The sequence below is a fragment of the Dipteris shenzhenensis genome, chromosome 11 (assembly GCF_047967505.1).
Source record: "Dipteris shenzhenensis isolate YYH24624 ecotype China chromosome 11, Dip_SZ_1.0, whole genome shotgun sequence".
NCBI classification, from domain to species: domain Eukaryota; kingdom Viridiplantae; phylum Streptophyta; class Polypodiopsida; order Gleicheniales; family Dipteridaceae; genus Dipteris; species Dipteris shenzhenensis.
In genome coordinates this window covers 38,993,709-39,011,751 of record NC_141606.1, presented here as the reverse complement: position 1 = coordinate 39,011,751, position 18,043 = coordinate 38,993,709, and the positions used below count along the sequence as shown (strand labels likewise).

At 42.2% G+C, this 18,043-nt stretch overlaps 1 protein-coding gene across 1 annotated transcript; it reads left to right on the top strand.

The window, feature by feature from the left end:
• The first annotated feature begins 4,014 nt into the window (after positions 1-4,014).
• LOC147896999 (uncharacterized) lies at positions 4,015-17,064 on the top strand. Its single transcript, XM_087381991.1, has 3 exons — positions 4,015-4,430; positions 16,312-16,481; positions 16,878-17,064. Exons 1-3 carry the CDS (start codon positions 4,284-4,286, stop codon positions 16,879-16,881), a joined length of 321 nt encoding a protein of 106 aa, XP_087238117.1. The 5' UTR covers positions 4,015-4,283; the 3' UTR covers positions 16,882-17,064.
• Positions 17,065-18,043: the final 979 nt, after the last annotated feature.

The window sequence follows — 18,043 nt, the reverse complement described above, 5'->3', positions numbered from 1 at the left end:
ACTATAACATATATGGAGAACCTCCACAGATCTTAAGAGATAGAGACTGCAAAAAATTTGAAATAGGAACTATTTTTCGTTTGCTAGGAATACTCTTAGGTTTCAAAGTAACTCTTAATCAAAGGTGAGAATGGGTTAAATCAAGGGTCAATTTGGATAAGTGGAAAGGCTTCCAAGCATCATTAGGTGGTAGAAGGACCGTTCTTAATCACATGTACCTTTTATACTTCTTGTTGGTCCTTCCACAAGAAACATAAAGCAATTTCAAAGTATGTGTAGAAGCTTGTTGTGGGGAGGCAATATAGAGTCCAACAAGATTTCCTTGGTTAGCTGGGAGACATACATCTTAAGAAGGAAAAGAGGCATTGGGATCAGAAACCTTGAAGCAGAAGCCAAGTGCATGGGAGCTAAGGCATTAGTCAGAGTGATCATTAATGCTGAAGAACATTCCTTTGTTTTACTTAAGGACAATTTTAAGAAGGTTTACCCCAAAGGGTTCAAAAGATGGACAAACCTGCCTATCCTTTCTATCTTATCTAACTCGACCGATGTTAGGTGCAAGAGAAGCGATTCGTGGAAATCTTTGTGGTCATCCTAGAATTATCTAAAAAAGGAAACTCAGTGGGTAGGAAGGGGAAGGTTCATGGATGAGGACTTAATCTGGTTCCCTCACTTTTCCTAGATGAGTCTTGCATAAGGAGAAGACAGGAGGCTAGCCTTCACACTTTTAAAAGGAATTCATAAATGGAGCATCCCAAAAGGCCAAAGTAATTTCAAAGAGAGATCAAATAGAGATTCAACCTTCCTCAGAAATATCAACAACTAGTGGAAGGGTACTTGGTCCTTTGGGAGAATGCTAGTTCTTTTTGGTTAGGGGCAATCAAACAAATAGATGGTAGGAATTTGCATGGAAGGGACATGACATCGGCTTCCAATCCCAAGTGTGGACCAAGAGTCAATTACCTTGACTAAGAAACTCAATAGAAAATGGTTTAGAATGGACAAATGGAACATCTTGGCTAAAAGGTTCATAAGAATATGGGAGATTGAGGTGGAAGAAAAAGTCAAAGCTTTCTTAGGGACTCTAGTACATTAGGGACTTTGTAAAAATGCTAGAGCTCAAAAAATTGGCAAATCAAATGGCAATTGCACAAAGTGTCATAATTTGAAAGAGGATGTTATGCATATTTGCATGATGTACAAAAATGCAAGAAATTCTTGGAAGCTAGTCAAAAAATCAACTGATGTTAATTGTACTTGGTGAGCTTGGTTTTTTGGGGAAACACAAAAAAATCAATATGCACATTGGGATAGAGTGAGAGTGGTCACATTATGGTATTTGTGGAAGTCAAGGTGTGATTTTGTGTTTAATAATGAAGATTCTTTCTCAACTTGCACCTTGGAATGTTTACTTCTCAAGATGACACTTTAAAATATCTTCGGCTTTTCAAGATGGGAATTGAATTGCAGGCCCTATTGGCCAAATGTAGAAGCATTGCTAAGAAGATTCAAAAGAATTCTAAAGATCTTGAACAATTGTACGATGGAGCAACAAAGGAGGATACATTGAATGAAGAACATGAAGATAGAAATGATGATGTGGGCCCAGTGGCACCTAAAATGAAGAATGTTTGCAAACTGCTACTTTATGAATGGAATGACATGTGACTTGATACTCACACTATGGGATTTACTATTTACTATGCAGGATTTATTGGCTATGTTGTGGGTTTTACTGGTTACATTGTGGGCTTTGATGTATTTTCAGTGGGCTTTATTTATGAAGACTATGGTTCTCTTTATGTTACTCAAAGCAAAACTTACTATTTATGCTATGCAAATGATAAAACTCATAAGCTTGAGCATGAACTTTATTACAAAAGTCATGTTGAATACATTAAAGTATGCTTTTTGGGTTACATTAATACTCTTTTGTAGAACTTTATGCTCTCCTTTAACTCTCTGCTTACACAAGTCTTTATGAGTTGGATTTTCTAAAGATTTTAGTTGACCTTTTGTAATAAAAAAAATCTCATCTCTTTCTCAAAAAAAAAAACTATCTGACATCTATTCTGGTCCTGCCCATTTGTTTGGGCATGTTGGAGGACACTCCACGTAGCTATCAGACAAGTTTTTGGCAATCATGTTGTTAATTGGAAGGAAGCCCTACTAGGGACTCTCACAAGATGAACCCAATAATTCCCAATATTGGGGATTGCCTCTAGTTTGTTATCCTCCATTTTATATGATCTACTCCGAATGACAAAGTATTTGATTGCACCTCCGATAGGAATGGTGTTAGCATTTCAATGAACAAACTGAGCATTGAGTTCAAGATCATTGTTGAAGTGGGGATAAAAATAGACAATATATAGCTCAATCCACTAAGGACAAGTTCTTGGTCATCTTGCCTCTGCTATAAGCTCCTGAAGGATAAATGTTTTGTATATTAGATGTTTTAATGATAACCAGTTGGTGAACTGTGTATTTTCCTTTATCTCAGATGAAAGATACTTCAATTTCACTTAGGTCATTGTAATGAGGGGATACTTTTAAAATAGTTAGCTGGCCCATGAATAGAGTAAAATGCTTTCTAAAGCCTCTAAGTTCAGATTGTTTTTATGGATAGAGTAAAGCGGCTTTTGAAGCCTCTAATTTTAACTTGCTTTTTTGGCCCATATGGCCACCATATATTATTATGGACACATACAATGTTAGAGGACTATCCTTTAAAGCTCATTAATAGCTCCAACTTTTGTGGCAAATAATTTTTCAAAAATTAAGGTGAATGGGTGAAGATATTGCATTCCTCCACTAGAGCACTGCCCTCTTGTGAGTCAATGCCAATAAAATGTTGTCTAAAGAAGAGGAGAACCACATGCAATTTATACACTTTTTGCATGCAAATTCTCATCTTGTTCAAATCCAACCTAGGAGCATTATTTTGGAAGCACATTTGGTGATGCGTTCCTGGTAAAACGATGGAAATTTTGAATTTCTTTTTGTATAGACCAAGAAGTATTTTCTCTCAACCCCCTCTTTATAAATTATTATGTTACATACATAAAAATTTCTGAAAGATTTTTGTACACCATATATCAACGTTGTTTCATCTTTGGACCTTCAATGACTTTTAGCTTAAGGCCTTAATCATCTCCCATTAAACCCATCAAATCCTAAATCTGCCTTGTTTGAAATTCTTGTCAATGTGTATCTTTTCTTGGAATCCATGACAATGTGTACTTTTGCTTGGAATCCATGACAATGAATTCAATTCTATGAAGGGTAGGATTACTCGTATTTTTAATCACAATATGAAATCAATCAGGATTCTAAACCTTTCTTCTAGATCATCTTGGGTAACTCCCAAAATCAACACCACCATAAAAAGCTTACACCCTAGATATAGTTGGCAATAAACCAATATTTATTTATAAAAATAGCTTTAGAAAGATGCTCTAACCGTGACTTTAGCCCCAATTTTGAATATCCCCATGTAACCATACCAAAACTCATGACAAACATTAATGAATTTTGTTCTAACCATGACTAACATAGACTTCTTTGTGCCCACTTTACAAAAATATCTCATTTAGATGGATCTCTAGTGCAATTGAATGCATTTTTCTAGTATAACTAATCATAGTACTGTTCTCCTAAGTTCTATATAAGAAGTATGTGAAAATATATGCAATGGCGAGGGGAATGAAATACTTAGGTTTCTTGGAGTCCGCACTTCGTAAATCATCCTAAGGTTCATATGGATCTTATGCACTCCTTGGATGCCCACCAAGGGGGGAAGTGCAGTGAATACACCCCTTTACAAACTGATGAGCACTTGTGGTGATAAAAGATTGTTCATAGGAGGTGTTGCTTGTGGCACAAGCTTGGGTGCGGCATGACCATTCAAATTACAATATCATGTGTGTAGATGTGTTGCACGGGCAGTGTGTGCGTCATTGCCATATACACAAAAAGTTTGACACTTTCCCTTGTGGGAAGGGGCCCCTTTTCCTTTGTTTTTGCATATAGTGCATACTTAGCTAGGTGTGGTTGGGGGGGTAGCGGTGCCTCTCTTGAGATGCTCATGTGGTGATGTCCCAAAATTCACAAAGTGGGAAATTGGGAATTCTCTTGTGCTACTAGCTAGTGAAAAGGAGAATGAAGTCAAAGCTAGAGGAAGTGGAAGTGTGAGCGTTGCCTAATAAGCCCAAACGATGCCTATAAACTGGCTCATGAAGGGCAGTTGAACTGCCTGCAGATGGGCTGAAGCAGAACCAGACATGTTCACAACAAGGGCGACATATCTGGCCAAGAAGCTCCGGCCCTCCCCTCCCCCTTCCTACGTCTTGCCTCCCACCAAAATCTTGGAGAATCTGCTGCACCAGCATGGCCCTAAAAGTGTCGCTGATTGTTGGAAACTTGCCGAGGTTCGTTCACTCGACACATGGCCAATCAGTCCTTGGAATACATGATAGTTGCAATTCGCCTTTTGGGTTTCTTCCTACTCGCTCGAAAAGCCCTCTTTCAGTTATATCAGGCGCTTCCATGTTGCTTGCTCGATAAACATGCAACGACAAGTCTGAATAAAGTGGCAAGAATTGTATCCTTTATTATGTCAAATAGTTGTGCAGATCCGCACTGAAATTGACTAGATAGACCGTTGTATAAATATATACTCGTGTGTGTGTATGCACATGTGTAATACAATGCTCTTATTTAGTGGTAGTTTTGACTATCTCGTGATGTGTTCCATGGTTTACAATGTAGAGGATGAGTACCAAACGGGTATAGATTGCACTTTTGTTTCTTTTATCTGAGAGATTCACCTAGCTACATATGTGCGCACTGGTATCCTTCATATCTGAGCGTGGTGCACCCCCATATCAAGGACACCATGCTTTCACATACTGTTGCTCTGTTATTCTGTAGCTTTTTGCAAAGCCAGTGAGCGATTTTCTCCCACTCTCTCTAGAGGTTAGGCTGGCTGCTATGTATATTTCCCCAGTAGTGTTTCAACTGGGCCCATTTTGAAGCATCTGTCCATCGTGTGTCCATCACATCAACTATACATGCCTGTATTTTCCCCTTTTGTGTGTGCATGCAGATGCACATGTGTCTTTGTGTGTGTGAGGGAGAGAAAGAAAGGCAGAAAGAAAATTATGTTGGCGTCTACTAAAGGCCAGAAGTAGCCTATGAGACAGAACAAAGTACAATGAGTAGTGTCCAGAAACTAGGCACTAAAATGCAGCAACATAAAAAAGTATTACTGGTAGACAGGCTGCCTGGCTATGGAGGAGTGGAGGACCGAGATGCATATCTAGCCAATATATGCTATATATATCCAGTGTACAAGTATGAAATACATGTCTAGCTCCATCCTGATCTCCATCTACAATTTTTGCTTCCCAGTCAACTCTCATTCCTTAAAAATGTTACTCACCTGTTACGCCTCACTCTCTTCCCCTGTCTCTGTCTATTGTTGGTCACATCTTCACTTCTCTCCCTTCATTTCTTTGCAAGACACAGAGCAATTTACCTACCTGAGGAAAAATCATAGTTGGATTTCAGTGCAATTATGGGACAGAGCATCAGAACATGGGAGAAGGAGAAGCACAGAAGAGCATATAGACAGGTGAGAACTCGTAGTAAAGACGGAAGAGAGCTTCTAAAGAGCCTGGATTTATATTGATGTCTATAGATTTTAGAAAGTATCTTATAGGTCCTCTTTCTGTGTATATCAGAATGAGACCTTGAGAATAATGTTTGCCCATATAGAGGGGTTTGATTTGTTAGGAATTAGGAATTAGGAAAGGGGAAAGGAAGGGTAGGAAGAGGAGAGAAAAGAAGGTATACAAGTATAAGTGATCATATTCCAGAGAACAATAAAAAAAGGCTACAAAGTACAATATGTGACATTTTATAGTCTTAGGTTTAGAGTTGGACTATTTAATATTTCACTAACCATAAGTCCTATTGACTTACCGACTGAACACATGTGACACAACACACACACAAGATACATCGCATAAAATCTCCAACATATCCAACATAAACTCCTTCGAAGTGAAGGTCATGAGGTGTGACATAACCTTCAACTTTCTGAATGACATGGGTGTAAGACACGACAAAGTCGGAATGCTTAGAGGCAAGTAGACATGGCTCAAAGGCCAATGAACATGGCATGAAAGGCTTAGAGGATCAACAAGCATGGCTCAGAGGTCTAGCATGCATGGAAGAGCCAAGATGCCTAAAAGAAAGGTCCCATTCATACAAGACATACATACGTCATTCCCCCCTTCCTCTGAACAGGGGACAAGTAGAGACTCTCACACCATCACATGTCATTTCGGATGGATTATCTAGAGCACCTTATGACCAAATAAAATAGAAAACAATTTTTATTCCATTCATGTTAGGGAACAACCTGGGCAAAGTACCCTGACTGACACACACAATGTAGAAATGACTAAGAAGATGGAGCAATAAAGCCCCCCTTGATTTGATGTCAATGAAGCACATTGTGTCGACCATGCTAACGTGACCTGAGGGCCAAGCATGGGTCTGTGTAGAAAAAGCCAAGTAGACAAAATCCAAGGTAGACATCAGGCAATCTGATGTGGGACTCAAACAGGAAACCGGTCCAGCAAAGTATTCAAAAGGAGCATCCAGTATGGATGAAGACAAAGCATATAACGATCAATGCAGGTTTGGAAAGGCATCTATCCCAAGTTCCAAGGGTATGTAAACAACATAATCACTGCAGAAAGCTGAGGCATCTCCAAGTTCCAAGGCATCATTGTCACAAGCATTAATAAAGAGATCTGCTCAAGACGGATTCGTTGTGACATGCCTATCTCATCAATGAAAAAGTATCCAATACAAGAAGGATATTCTTAAGTATATGACATGTGTGTTGGCATAGATGAATCAAATATCACAAGAATAATATTCTTTAATAACTCTGCAAGGGGCCTAACTGATTCCTTAGAGGCATTTTGAGGTAAGTTTGGGGCTTTGCAAGATACACTTGTGCGGATTTGATTCCCCCTTTTGTGTCAGTGCTCTTGTGTGCATCTTGATACCTACCGCCTCTACAAGTGCATCAATTACCTCAAAACCAAATATATACTGAGTGCCATCATACTTTTTTCCTCGGTTATTACCATGGCTTACCAAAAGCCATGTGGAATTTTTGGTGGTGAATGGAGGCGCTGGAGATAAATCTGCACAAACTTTGCCAAGATGATGTTGGAGACGCCGAGATGAGAAGGATTGGGAGAGCAAGCACATAGGTGCAAAATGTCAAAGTGATGCAAGCTGCACCAGGCTGGCTACTAACCACATGCATGTTGAAAATAAGGAGCCAGGTAGTGCCCACCTGTAGGCCTGATTGTGGGACATAGGGCCTGCCTAGGCTTAGTCTATGGATAAGAAACAGGGAGAGAAAATATGAGCTCGTGGGCCAGAAGTTTGAACGACACAGGAAGGTGAAAGGCCAAGAGGGCAGAAGGTGAAAGGCAAAGGGAGTTGGAGTGGATGGCCAAGGATTAATGAGAGGGGAGGGCTATGGCCCTTGATTGGCAGCCCATGGGGGTATTTTGTCACATTCATTGATGATACCTCAAGGATGGCACAAAATCAGCCAGTTCTCCAACCAAATGTGCATTAAGAACAGGCTGTACAGCCACATTTTTTGCAGGAACAGCAAGTACAACAACCACCTAATCAGGCTGCTTGGGTCAGAAGAAGTACTAGACAAACTAGACAGCCTGACAGGTTCGTATCAGGGGTAAATTCAGTCAATGTATATGTTATGGTGACTGATTGTGGTGAACCCTCCAGCTTTAAAGAAGCCATGCAAGGGGATGATGCCTCTTGTTGTCCTTGATGTGCCTCATCATCAATGATGACTCTGCTAGACTCTTGTTGCCTAGTAGGCCCCTTATACATGCAAGATTAATCGAAAATCACATCATTGCTGCATATTATCTACTAATGTTTGGGATCCCGTAACCGATACCCCATTTCACCACTATCACCATATCCAAGAATGTTGCACTTTTGGGACTTTGGATCTAGTTGCATGTTTCCTTGCGTATGTGCACGTACGCAATGCATTTAAACACCCTCAAATGTTTGTATGAAGGAGGCCTTACACTCCATACTTCCTTTGGCACGTTACCACCAAGTCTTGTATTCGGTGATCTATTAATAAGGTGAATGATTGTCTCAATAGTCGCTGCCCAAAAAACATGGGGTAATGTAGCATTTGACAACATACTTCGGACTTTCTCTTGGATCGTCCGGCTCATTCTTTCTACAATGGCATTCTGTGGAGGATTATGTGGAGTAGAGAGCTCCTTATGATGCCCTTAGCATTACAATAGTCTTGGAATTCCTTGGATGTATATTCACCTCATTCTTTCTGCAGTGGCATTTTGTGGACCCCACACCTTCCGTGTGGCAACAATTCTTGAATTTAGAAAATTTTATAGAAGGCAAGTAACCCAAATGAGAAAGTTTCTCCATTCCTTTAACACTCATATGACCCAATTGGCTATGTCACAATGAAATGTCTAGCAGCTCTGTTGCATTTACATTAGCATGAGGACAAGCCCTAGAGTGCTAGACTAGCTAGATTTGATACTAGTTGAAAGAGTAGGAGGGAGAGATGGGAGAGAATGAGTACACACAGACTATGGGTGCGAAAAAACGAGATAGAGTGCACACCACCACAGTCTAGTTTTATTATCTACTTACATGGGAGTGGAACCGGTTCAAAGTGAACCTGTTTCACACTGTATATACTAGTCACACGGGCACACTTAGATAGAGCATACACAACTATCAGATGCAGAGGACATCATCATGTATCATGCAGCATAGTACTTGCATGATATCTTCTTTGATTTCCATTTTGTACTCAATTATTCGTGGCAACTTTTGCCCTATTAAATAGCACCGATTGGTGCACCCCTACATTTCCACTTTCATGATGGTTCACGCATGCATTATTCAATTCCGCATAGTATAGTAGTTAGCATTGGGTTCTCATTTCGGATCCCTGCATGCTACATTGGTATCAGAGCATAAGTTCCCTAGACAAGAAGAAGAAAGTCCGCGGTTTCCTATTAGACGCAGTTTCTTCCACCATGCTGACATGCTAGTAAGGAAAGAAAATGAACACTGGGAGGGAAAGGTACTACCAAACTAATTTTGACAAGAAGAAGCAAGTCAATGCTTTCCTGTTAGACGTAGTTTCTTCCAGCATGCCAATAGGTAGTTGTAACATGCAAGGGCTTGCGGTCTAAATTTACGAGCAGAAACCTTCTTTAAACCGTTGCGAGATATTCGATTTACAATCCGAGACAAGGGGAGTGAGAGGATGAGAAGTAGAGAGGGGAACTGGGGGAATGAAGCAAGATAACTGCATGGTACACTCGATGGGGTCCCAAGTACCCACTTAAGGGCCCCCTTCCCCGGATGGGGAAGTACTTGCTTTATTTCTTGGAGAATTGAGTCTGAATACACTGCTGCCCCATATGGAGCAAGAAGACTGCACAGAACTGAGTGCAAAAATTGATCTCTGAGTGCAGGAATTCTGCCTAATGGCAAGTCCCAGACAAGCTGCAACTGAGGCCACTCTGCAGGCAAACAAATACAGCACAAGATCCTCAAATTCTGATGCGAAAACTGAATGAAGAATACTGAAAGACTTAAAGGAAACTGCTGCCTGTGTACTGCTGGAAGTAGGCTGCTGATTGCTGCTGCAACTGTCCTTCCCTGTGCAACTGTAGATCTCCACTGCTGTCCACACTTCTATCTGGTTTAGATCTGAGAAGGGGAACAGTAGGCTGAGGTAGATCAGGCTGGAACAGGCGAGTATGAGAGGGGGAATCGGAGGAGCTTACTGCTGGAATACTGAGATCAAAGTCTGAATCTGAGAGAATGAGGGGATCTGGGGGCTTTTTATTAGGCCACTGGCTGGAGGAACTCGCCCAACAAGAGCAGGTCGGCCCTGTCCAGCTAGGTGGTCGGCCATGCAGCTGGGGGGTCGGCCCTGTAGCTGGGTGGTCGGCCACCTGGATTAGGGTTTGACTCAGAAAATTAGGGTTTTCCCCCAGAATTAGGGTTTTCCCCTTTTGTCCCTGGCATGTTTCTGACTACTACTTGTCTGCAAAAACCTTGTCCATTGCTCATGTTTGCATGCTACTGACCTTCAAAATTGGTTCTCCGTGGGTACAAGAGGACTGACACTTCTAGACCTAGGTAGCTCATGCCTGACTGTCCCTGGACTGAGGGCTCACAATGGGGCAATGACATACCACAAAATATGTCCTATACTTATCAAAATGTTGTACAGATTGCACTTAAAGCTAAGCCAGTGTGTCATATGCTACCCAAGTGCAGGGGTGCATGTGACAGTAGTAAGGGAAGTAGATGAGCACTGGGAGGGAAAGGTACTATCAAATTAATTTTTGGGCATTTTCCGGATGTATGATAGATGACTACACATACATTGCTCCTACCCAACCTTCATCGGGCATCAAGCCGACTCTTGTCATTTGTCCCGTAATCTTGTTTCTTTTCAGGACAGTTTGACAGGCCATGCAACATGGCCAAAGAAGATTTTTGGAGCCAGTTTTGTGCATCGCATATGTGGAGTGATTATTGTGCATGGAAGGAGCACTTGACTCGGGCAGTCGACACACAATTCTCCTCCACTCCACAATTTCCCACCAGTTTCATCGAATCTTCTCCCATTCAGGGGGATGGTTTAACTGCAGTTTCTGTAGATGAGTCTCTTGGGTCTACCACCCATGGGGACCACCTAGTGTCAGCAGGCCTTTCCTCTTAGTCTTTTCCAAAGGAGTCGGCATTAACAACTACAAGAGGCACCCGAGGGAGTTCATTCCTTGGAGACCTTTTAGCTACCATTAATCATGAGACTCTTGGGTCTACCACCCAAGTGGATCATACAGTTTCCAACAACAATTTCCACAGACAGTTCGGATGGGTCTCCCACCTATCCTTAGTGGGCAACATTAGTTTCAACGAGCATGACTCATATTTCATTGGATCATCGGGGGCTTGTAGCTCAGTAGGAGGAGGGGTTGCAGGAGTCTCGAGGACGGTTTCAAGCCTAGCAGGAGGGAGTACCCTTGCATATTGCAGTGCATGTAGCAACTGTGGCAATATCCAATCAAGTGGTAGATTTGTCAGCCATCGCATTCGGCAAGTTGGAGGTTGTCAATCAACGAGGAATGTCATGCAATTTCCTCTACTGTTCACGTCCCTCAGTTCCCCAGGGAGGTGGCCACCACATTCATTAGGGAGATTGTTGTTCCCTCATCATCCATCAGTGAGGAGCATCATGCAGTTTTCTTCGTAGTATCCCTCAGTTCCCTAGAGAGGTGGCAATCACATTCATTAGGGAGATTGGGGTTCCCTTATCATCCATCAGTGAGGAGCATCATGCAGTTTTCTTCGCAGTACCTCTTCCTCAATTTCCTTGGGGAGGGGTAGTCGCACTGTTGGGAGCTTTGACCCTCCATTCAGTGAGGTATGTCATGCATCTTCCTTTGCATCACATCTCCCACAATTCTTAGGAAGGCATCATATGCAACAACTTCGATCGGCACAGTTACTGAGTCCTTACCTTCATTGGGGAGCATCGTGCCATAGTTTTCATAGTTCCCTTTCCTCATTCCCATCGAAAAGTGGAGGCTGCATCAGTAATTATCAGAGAGGTGGACGATCCATGCGTATCTCTGAATACTTCAAGAGATCCAATGGAGACATCCAGGAAAAAATGGTCAAAATATAGTGGTGGCATGTGATATAATTCACAATGTGTATACAACACTCAATGGTGCGTGCAATCACATCCTCCTTGCTTTTGTCTTTCAAAAGATTGTTCAACCCATGTGCCATGCAAGGAGTGAAGCATATATGAGGATACATGTCCTCTATGATCTTGCCTGCAGCCCTATTTGCATTCTCATCATCTGCCACAAATTGCACCACATTCTGTGCACCCACATACTCAATAGCCTTTGCCCAAATGGTGGCCAATCTATTAGCAGTCTTTCCTTCTTCTGAGTTGTCAATGGCTTTTATACAAAAACTTCTCCCTCGAGAATAGGCAATGATGCTTTGAATAGAGCGGTTCCTGTTGTCACTCCATCCATCTCCAATGATGGTCACATCACATCTCTTCCATATGTCTCTGATCGGTGACAAAGCATGCTCTATGGCAGACTTCTCTGCTTGCAAAAGAGAAGTGTGCAAGGCCTTAGAGGAGGGAGGGGCATATGGCTGTCCAAAAACTGAAATCTCCTTCACCATATCAATGAAGTATGGATCACGTGCTTTGTTGAACGCCACACCTGCACCTTTAAAGAAACGGGACACTGCTGCATCAACTTGTGCCCTTCTTCCAGGATGCCATGCACCCACAAGGCTAGCCTGTGTCATACCCCTACTAGTGCCTCTCGAAGATGAGGTCCCTCCTGTATGTGCATCTGAACCTCCGCCTCCTCCTATGCCACCAAACAATGGTGTTGCAATAGAAGCGCTAGCGGATGTTGATGCGGATGGAGAATTACCTGCACCATGCTTCTGTGCTCCACGGCCTCTAGGATCAAGAACCATAGGTCGTGTTGTTGCAATATCCATCCTATGTGCAAGTGCATGCAAGTGTGTTGAATCTGCATCTGACACTGATGGGCAAATGGAGATGCCTTTACCACAAACTCCCAATAAATGAGCCCGCACTCTATCCGCACCTCCACTCTTGACTGCATGGCAATAATTGCATGTCCATTTGCGTGCACCACCTTTCAAATTGTCATACCTATTGTTGGAAGAAACTTCATTCCACCACAAGGATTTGTGATCATTTTCCATGCCACGTGGAGGAGCCATTCCTGTGTTCAAAAAGAGAGATGAATAAAGTTTGAACTTTGTCCAACACGCCTTGAAGTTTCAAATGTAACAAAAAGATTACATACCTTGAAGTTGAGATGAGAAAGGTGGAGGGAGCTTGACTCTAGAGCTTGAGGGGAGCAAGCTTGAAGCTTGAGGTAGAGGGAGCAAGCTTGGAGGTGAAGGAGAGAAAGCTTAAGGTGGAGGTGGAGGGTGGAGGGAGTAGGTGGAGGTGGAAGGTGGAGGTGGAGGTGGAGAAAGAGGAGGTGGAAGCTTGAGGAGGTGGAAGCTTGAGGAGTTGGAGGGAGGAGGTGGAGGCTTGAGGCGGTGGAGGGAGGAGGTGGAAGCTTGCGGAGGAGGAGAAGAGAGAACAGGCCAGCCCACAGAACAGGCGTAGGAAAAAAAAGACCATGCGTAGGAGAAAACAGGCCGCCCACCTAAATCGACGCATGAAAGACCAGGGAACGCAAGGAACGCCTAGGTTTAGGCATTCTCGGAACGTGGGAACGCCTGTGAATGGCGTTCCCTATTCCACAGGCGTTCCCTGGCCGTTTTCGGCATTCCCTGAATGCCTGACAGTAGGGAACGCCTTTCCCTACGTTCTTGATTAGGGAACGGCGTTCCCTGGTAACTAGGGCAGCAACGTCTTTGCCGTCAGCAGCTATCATTTGAATAGAGGAGGACGGAGTTCTCCAACTTTCTCTAGTAATAGACCCCACACCCAGTCAGACAGATAATAGCACTTAAGTGCTCAGGAGTGTACATATTGGAGTCTTTCGGCATTCAGTTGGATTTATCTCAATCTATTGCTTCATACATCATCCCAGTAGACCACGAAGGCTTACCCATAGTTCATGGGGTGTTCCACCTAGGAGAGGATGGGCATCATTGGTCTTCCTAATATCAATTCCTCTACATTAGCTATTCAGTCAGTTCTTCGTAGTTCCCAAGGACATCATTGCAATACGAGAAGCCTATCGGAGAACCATACCACCACAATTCATTCATCAACAATTAGCAATAGTTTGGTGGGAAGTTTGGTCACAACTATTTGCTTTTCTAGTTTTCAATAGAGTTTACTCATCCGTAGTGTATTCTCTACATGGCATTTGAGCCTCAGTTCCATACAATCAAGCAGTTTCAATTTTGGAGCCAGACTGTTATCTTCCATTTCTTTGGGAGGATAGAGCTACTATTCAGGGACATTTGCAACATTACTGGTTCAATTTCATATATCCTACAACCATCCAAAAGTTTAGCAGGAGGGAATGTCACGTGCACAGTGACAAACTACCATGGCTTTCAGCATGTCAGAATGGCCAAACATGGGCCACAAGTGCCAAGCGGAAGGGGCCAGGCATGGGCCAAAGGCTGGCCACATTTGGCAGCCAGCCCAGGTGGCAACCTAATGCGAAAGTGGCTGACCACCCAGCCAAATAGGCCGACCCCTACCTGACCCCCTACCTGCAGCCTATATATACAGCTCCCCCTTTTAGTGTTGGGACATTCTCATTCAGATCCTTCAGCTCCAGCTTTGATCCATGCTTGTGAAGCAGCCTACCAGCCCTTCTTTCCCCCTCAGTTTTTCTCCCCCTCCAGCCAGCTCCAGTAGCCCCTCCAGCCTACCAGCCCTTCTTTTCCCCCTCAGTTTTTCTTCCCCTCCAGCCAGCTCCATATTGGTGGACTCTGAGTGCTCATTGCTGGATTGTTTGCAGCAGTTTACAGCAGCACACATGCATACGCAGCAGATAGACGCATCTCAGACATAGCATATGCAGCTCTCAGACGTAGACAACATCATCATGTATCATGCAGCATAGTACTCGCATGATATCTTCTTTGATATCCATTTTGTACTCAGTTATTCGTGGCAGCATTTGCCTAGTAAATAGCACCGATTGGTGCACCCCTACATCTTGTGTTCTTTTTGATTGTTTCTGCTTTCATGATGGTTCATGCATGCATTATTCAGTTCCACACAGTACAATAGTAGCATTGGGTTCTCATTACGCATCAGTAGTCCCCGCATGTTAAGTGCAAGGCTGACTGTGCAACACCTCTCGAACACGTTAGGATCCAAACCAGCATTTCACCTTCAACATATCTCAATGGGTATGTGTTTGGAGGATAAACAACCGAAATACAAATATTGTAGCAAATTAGCTCTTGTTGTACAGCCTCTGCCATCCCTTGAAGCCCAAACTTGTTTGGAGGATAAGCTGTGAAGCCATATAATCCAACACAATTGCAGCTCAGTTCTGTGCTGAAACAGTGAATATATGAAGGTCTCAAAGTTGCACTCCAGCTCGCAAATAAGGCGCACATAGCATCACAGATGGCAGGACAGAGATGAGGTGGTGATGCAGACCAGAAATGCGCATGCAGGTGAGAGCTAGAATGGTGAAGGGCACGCGGTCTTAGCTGCTCAGTCACAACAGCATGCTCTCACCTAAACTCAATGAGGCCCAAGCTGAGAAAGCGTTGTCTCTCCTGGCTCCAAATTCGAACAGTAAAATAGCACCAATGATTCAATAATTGCAGTAGAATCTTGTGTACTTGCAGCTAGTGACAGATTTTGAACAATAGTTACAGAAGTTTGTGTTGGCTCGTGTATATGAAAATATAATGCTGTCAGCCACCCACAACCTGATCGAAACTGATCATTCACTGCCTGGAAGAGAGTAAAGGGCTCACTGGGGCAACTCAGAGAGCAAAACTGAGTATGAAAGTGACAACGAAACTCGTCTGAATGATGATATACAACAGGGCGCAAAATTTTGAGCAGGTCAGCAGCCAGAAAGACAGAAAACAAATTGTAGACAAGGTTCTTGGTCCAGGGGCTGCTCTGATATACTGTTGGTGTCAAGTTTCATGGCGGGACACAGTCACACGCAAGGCCAAAAGGCCAATGCTGCTTCTGGTAGCTCTTGCTATATGGGAATCAGTTCATTCTGCACCTAGGATCTTGAGCTAATCAATAGTTAAGAACATTCCTGCACTTGTGTCAAATTGTTTTCCTAAAAAAAGCTGAAGAATTCATGCTAGCATATTTGTCAAAGTCGAGTTGATGTGTTATAAATGCTACTGTGAATAGTGTTGAGCTGGATTATCCATACGTACTGCAGCATCTCATGATAGGAAGTGGATAGTTGACAAACATACATTGTGATTCAAGCTTCTTAATTAATTAAGTGGCAAGCAATCAGACACAGAACTGTATCACACAGATTGTAATCAGATATTTTTTAGAATGTTTGGCTCTCTTTTCTACTCTCTGCAACCCTTAATGCAGTAGTTTATCCTTCAATTTTCGAATCTAACCCTTATATGGTTAAATCCACAATGACTCGAATACGTTACTGGTGTCTTTTTTGATTGCAGCCAGCAGGAATCAAAAGCAAAACTCGCATGAAAGCTTTGTTGATGTGGCTGGTAGGAAGGGGAAGAGTAAGACAAATTTGTCACTACATCAAAGAGGCTGATAAAAAGGAGTTTTTTAATGGCCCTCCCAAGAAACCAAGCAAGAGTGTTTCTGAGGCTGTTCCTGAACGGTGAGATTCAATAGTGAGGTTAGTAATGTTCTTGCATTTTTGGTAAATGGGGGTCATGTAGAGTATTACTGAAGCAACTGCTGCCATTGCTGCTGACGTGGATACTGAAGAAATTCATTGCTGGAGTGTAACTCCTCATCTCTTTCTTAAAATCCAGAGCTCTCTTGTTATAATTACCTGTGCAGTAAATTGTCCATTTTCTTTGTTTTGAGATTGGAGCTCTAATGTCTATACATTTTTTCTTTCCACTGTTTTAGCCTACGAGTGCAAGTTTGTGTCCCTGCCCAAAGGAAATCTTTCTGCTTTTAAATATAAGATTTGAGCAAAATTCAGCATTATACTTTTCTGTGAGGATATTAACTAGATCTGGGACTCATGTTTCACGTTTCATTGAAGATGAAGGAGAAGGAAGGAGACACGATTACTCCATGAGAAAGGAGAAACTGCTTGATTTATAACATGACCCAAGTAGGAATTGTTTAACTTCATTACTAGATACGTGCAAGTGTGCAAGTCACATATGTGACCCTGCATCAATGTAGCATCTAACCTTGATCACATGTAACATGCACTAAGAAAGATGTGTAATTGGATTTGGTCGATTCTCAAGTTGACGAGGTTAAAATGTCTTTTTTTAAAAATGTTTACTTTTATGAATTTAGATATGTTCTAGACTTATGAAGGTTTGTTTTTTAGTCATCTTAGTGAACATGCAGAATTTTATGGTTTTTGTCCAATTGGTAATCAGTAGTACTTATTGACTCTCTTTTGATAGTATTTATGTCCCTGTCATTTCTTTTTCAAATGTCTTTTAAAAAATGGTCAATTTGTAAGATTGGATTTGTGGTAGTCTTATGAAGGTATATATATTGATGAGGCTCATTTGCACAGGAAATTATGTGGCATGACGTGTTTTTCCTACTACCATGGGAGTAGCATTGTTGAAATTAGTTGTTGGGGCAATCCAGTACCTATAATAATTAGAAGAGAGTGTCTATGCACAAGATCTCTATCATCTATGACATGTATAAAAAATTCCATATTATATAAAGAGGACATTCATTAAATGTTATGTTGATGGTAGTGGTAGTAGGTGTCACTAAAGTACCTAGGGTAGTCTGCATTTATGACAGTGGCATGTCATTTTATCCAATGATAGATGTATCTAATTTCCTGGCTTTGTTGCAACTTGAGTATACGTAAATCACTTGGGAGTACCTCTCTTTGCATCATGCTTTCTTCACAATGTCATATGTGCTGCCAATCTGTTGATTACCAATCCCATCTCTGTTTGTCACTAATGCCAAAGCCCATGGGTATCCCAAGCAATCTAAAAACTTCACCTCTTTGGATCCTTTTACACCCAATTTGATCCAGGACAATGATGGCTTCACCACTATGTCAAAGTGTAAGAGGTCTATGGGTTGACCATAGAACTTGAGGCACTAGAGAAAATTCAATTTGTTCCCATAAACTTGAATACTGTTGTCCCTGCTGGACACCATGAAATTTGTGTCATCAGCAAAAGCTCATTGACTAATCTCAACTTTTCTGGATTATCA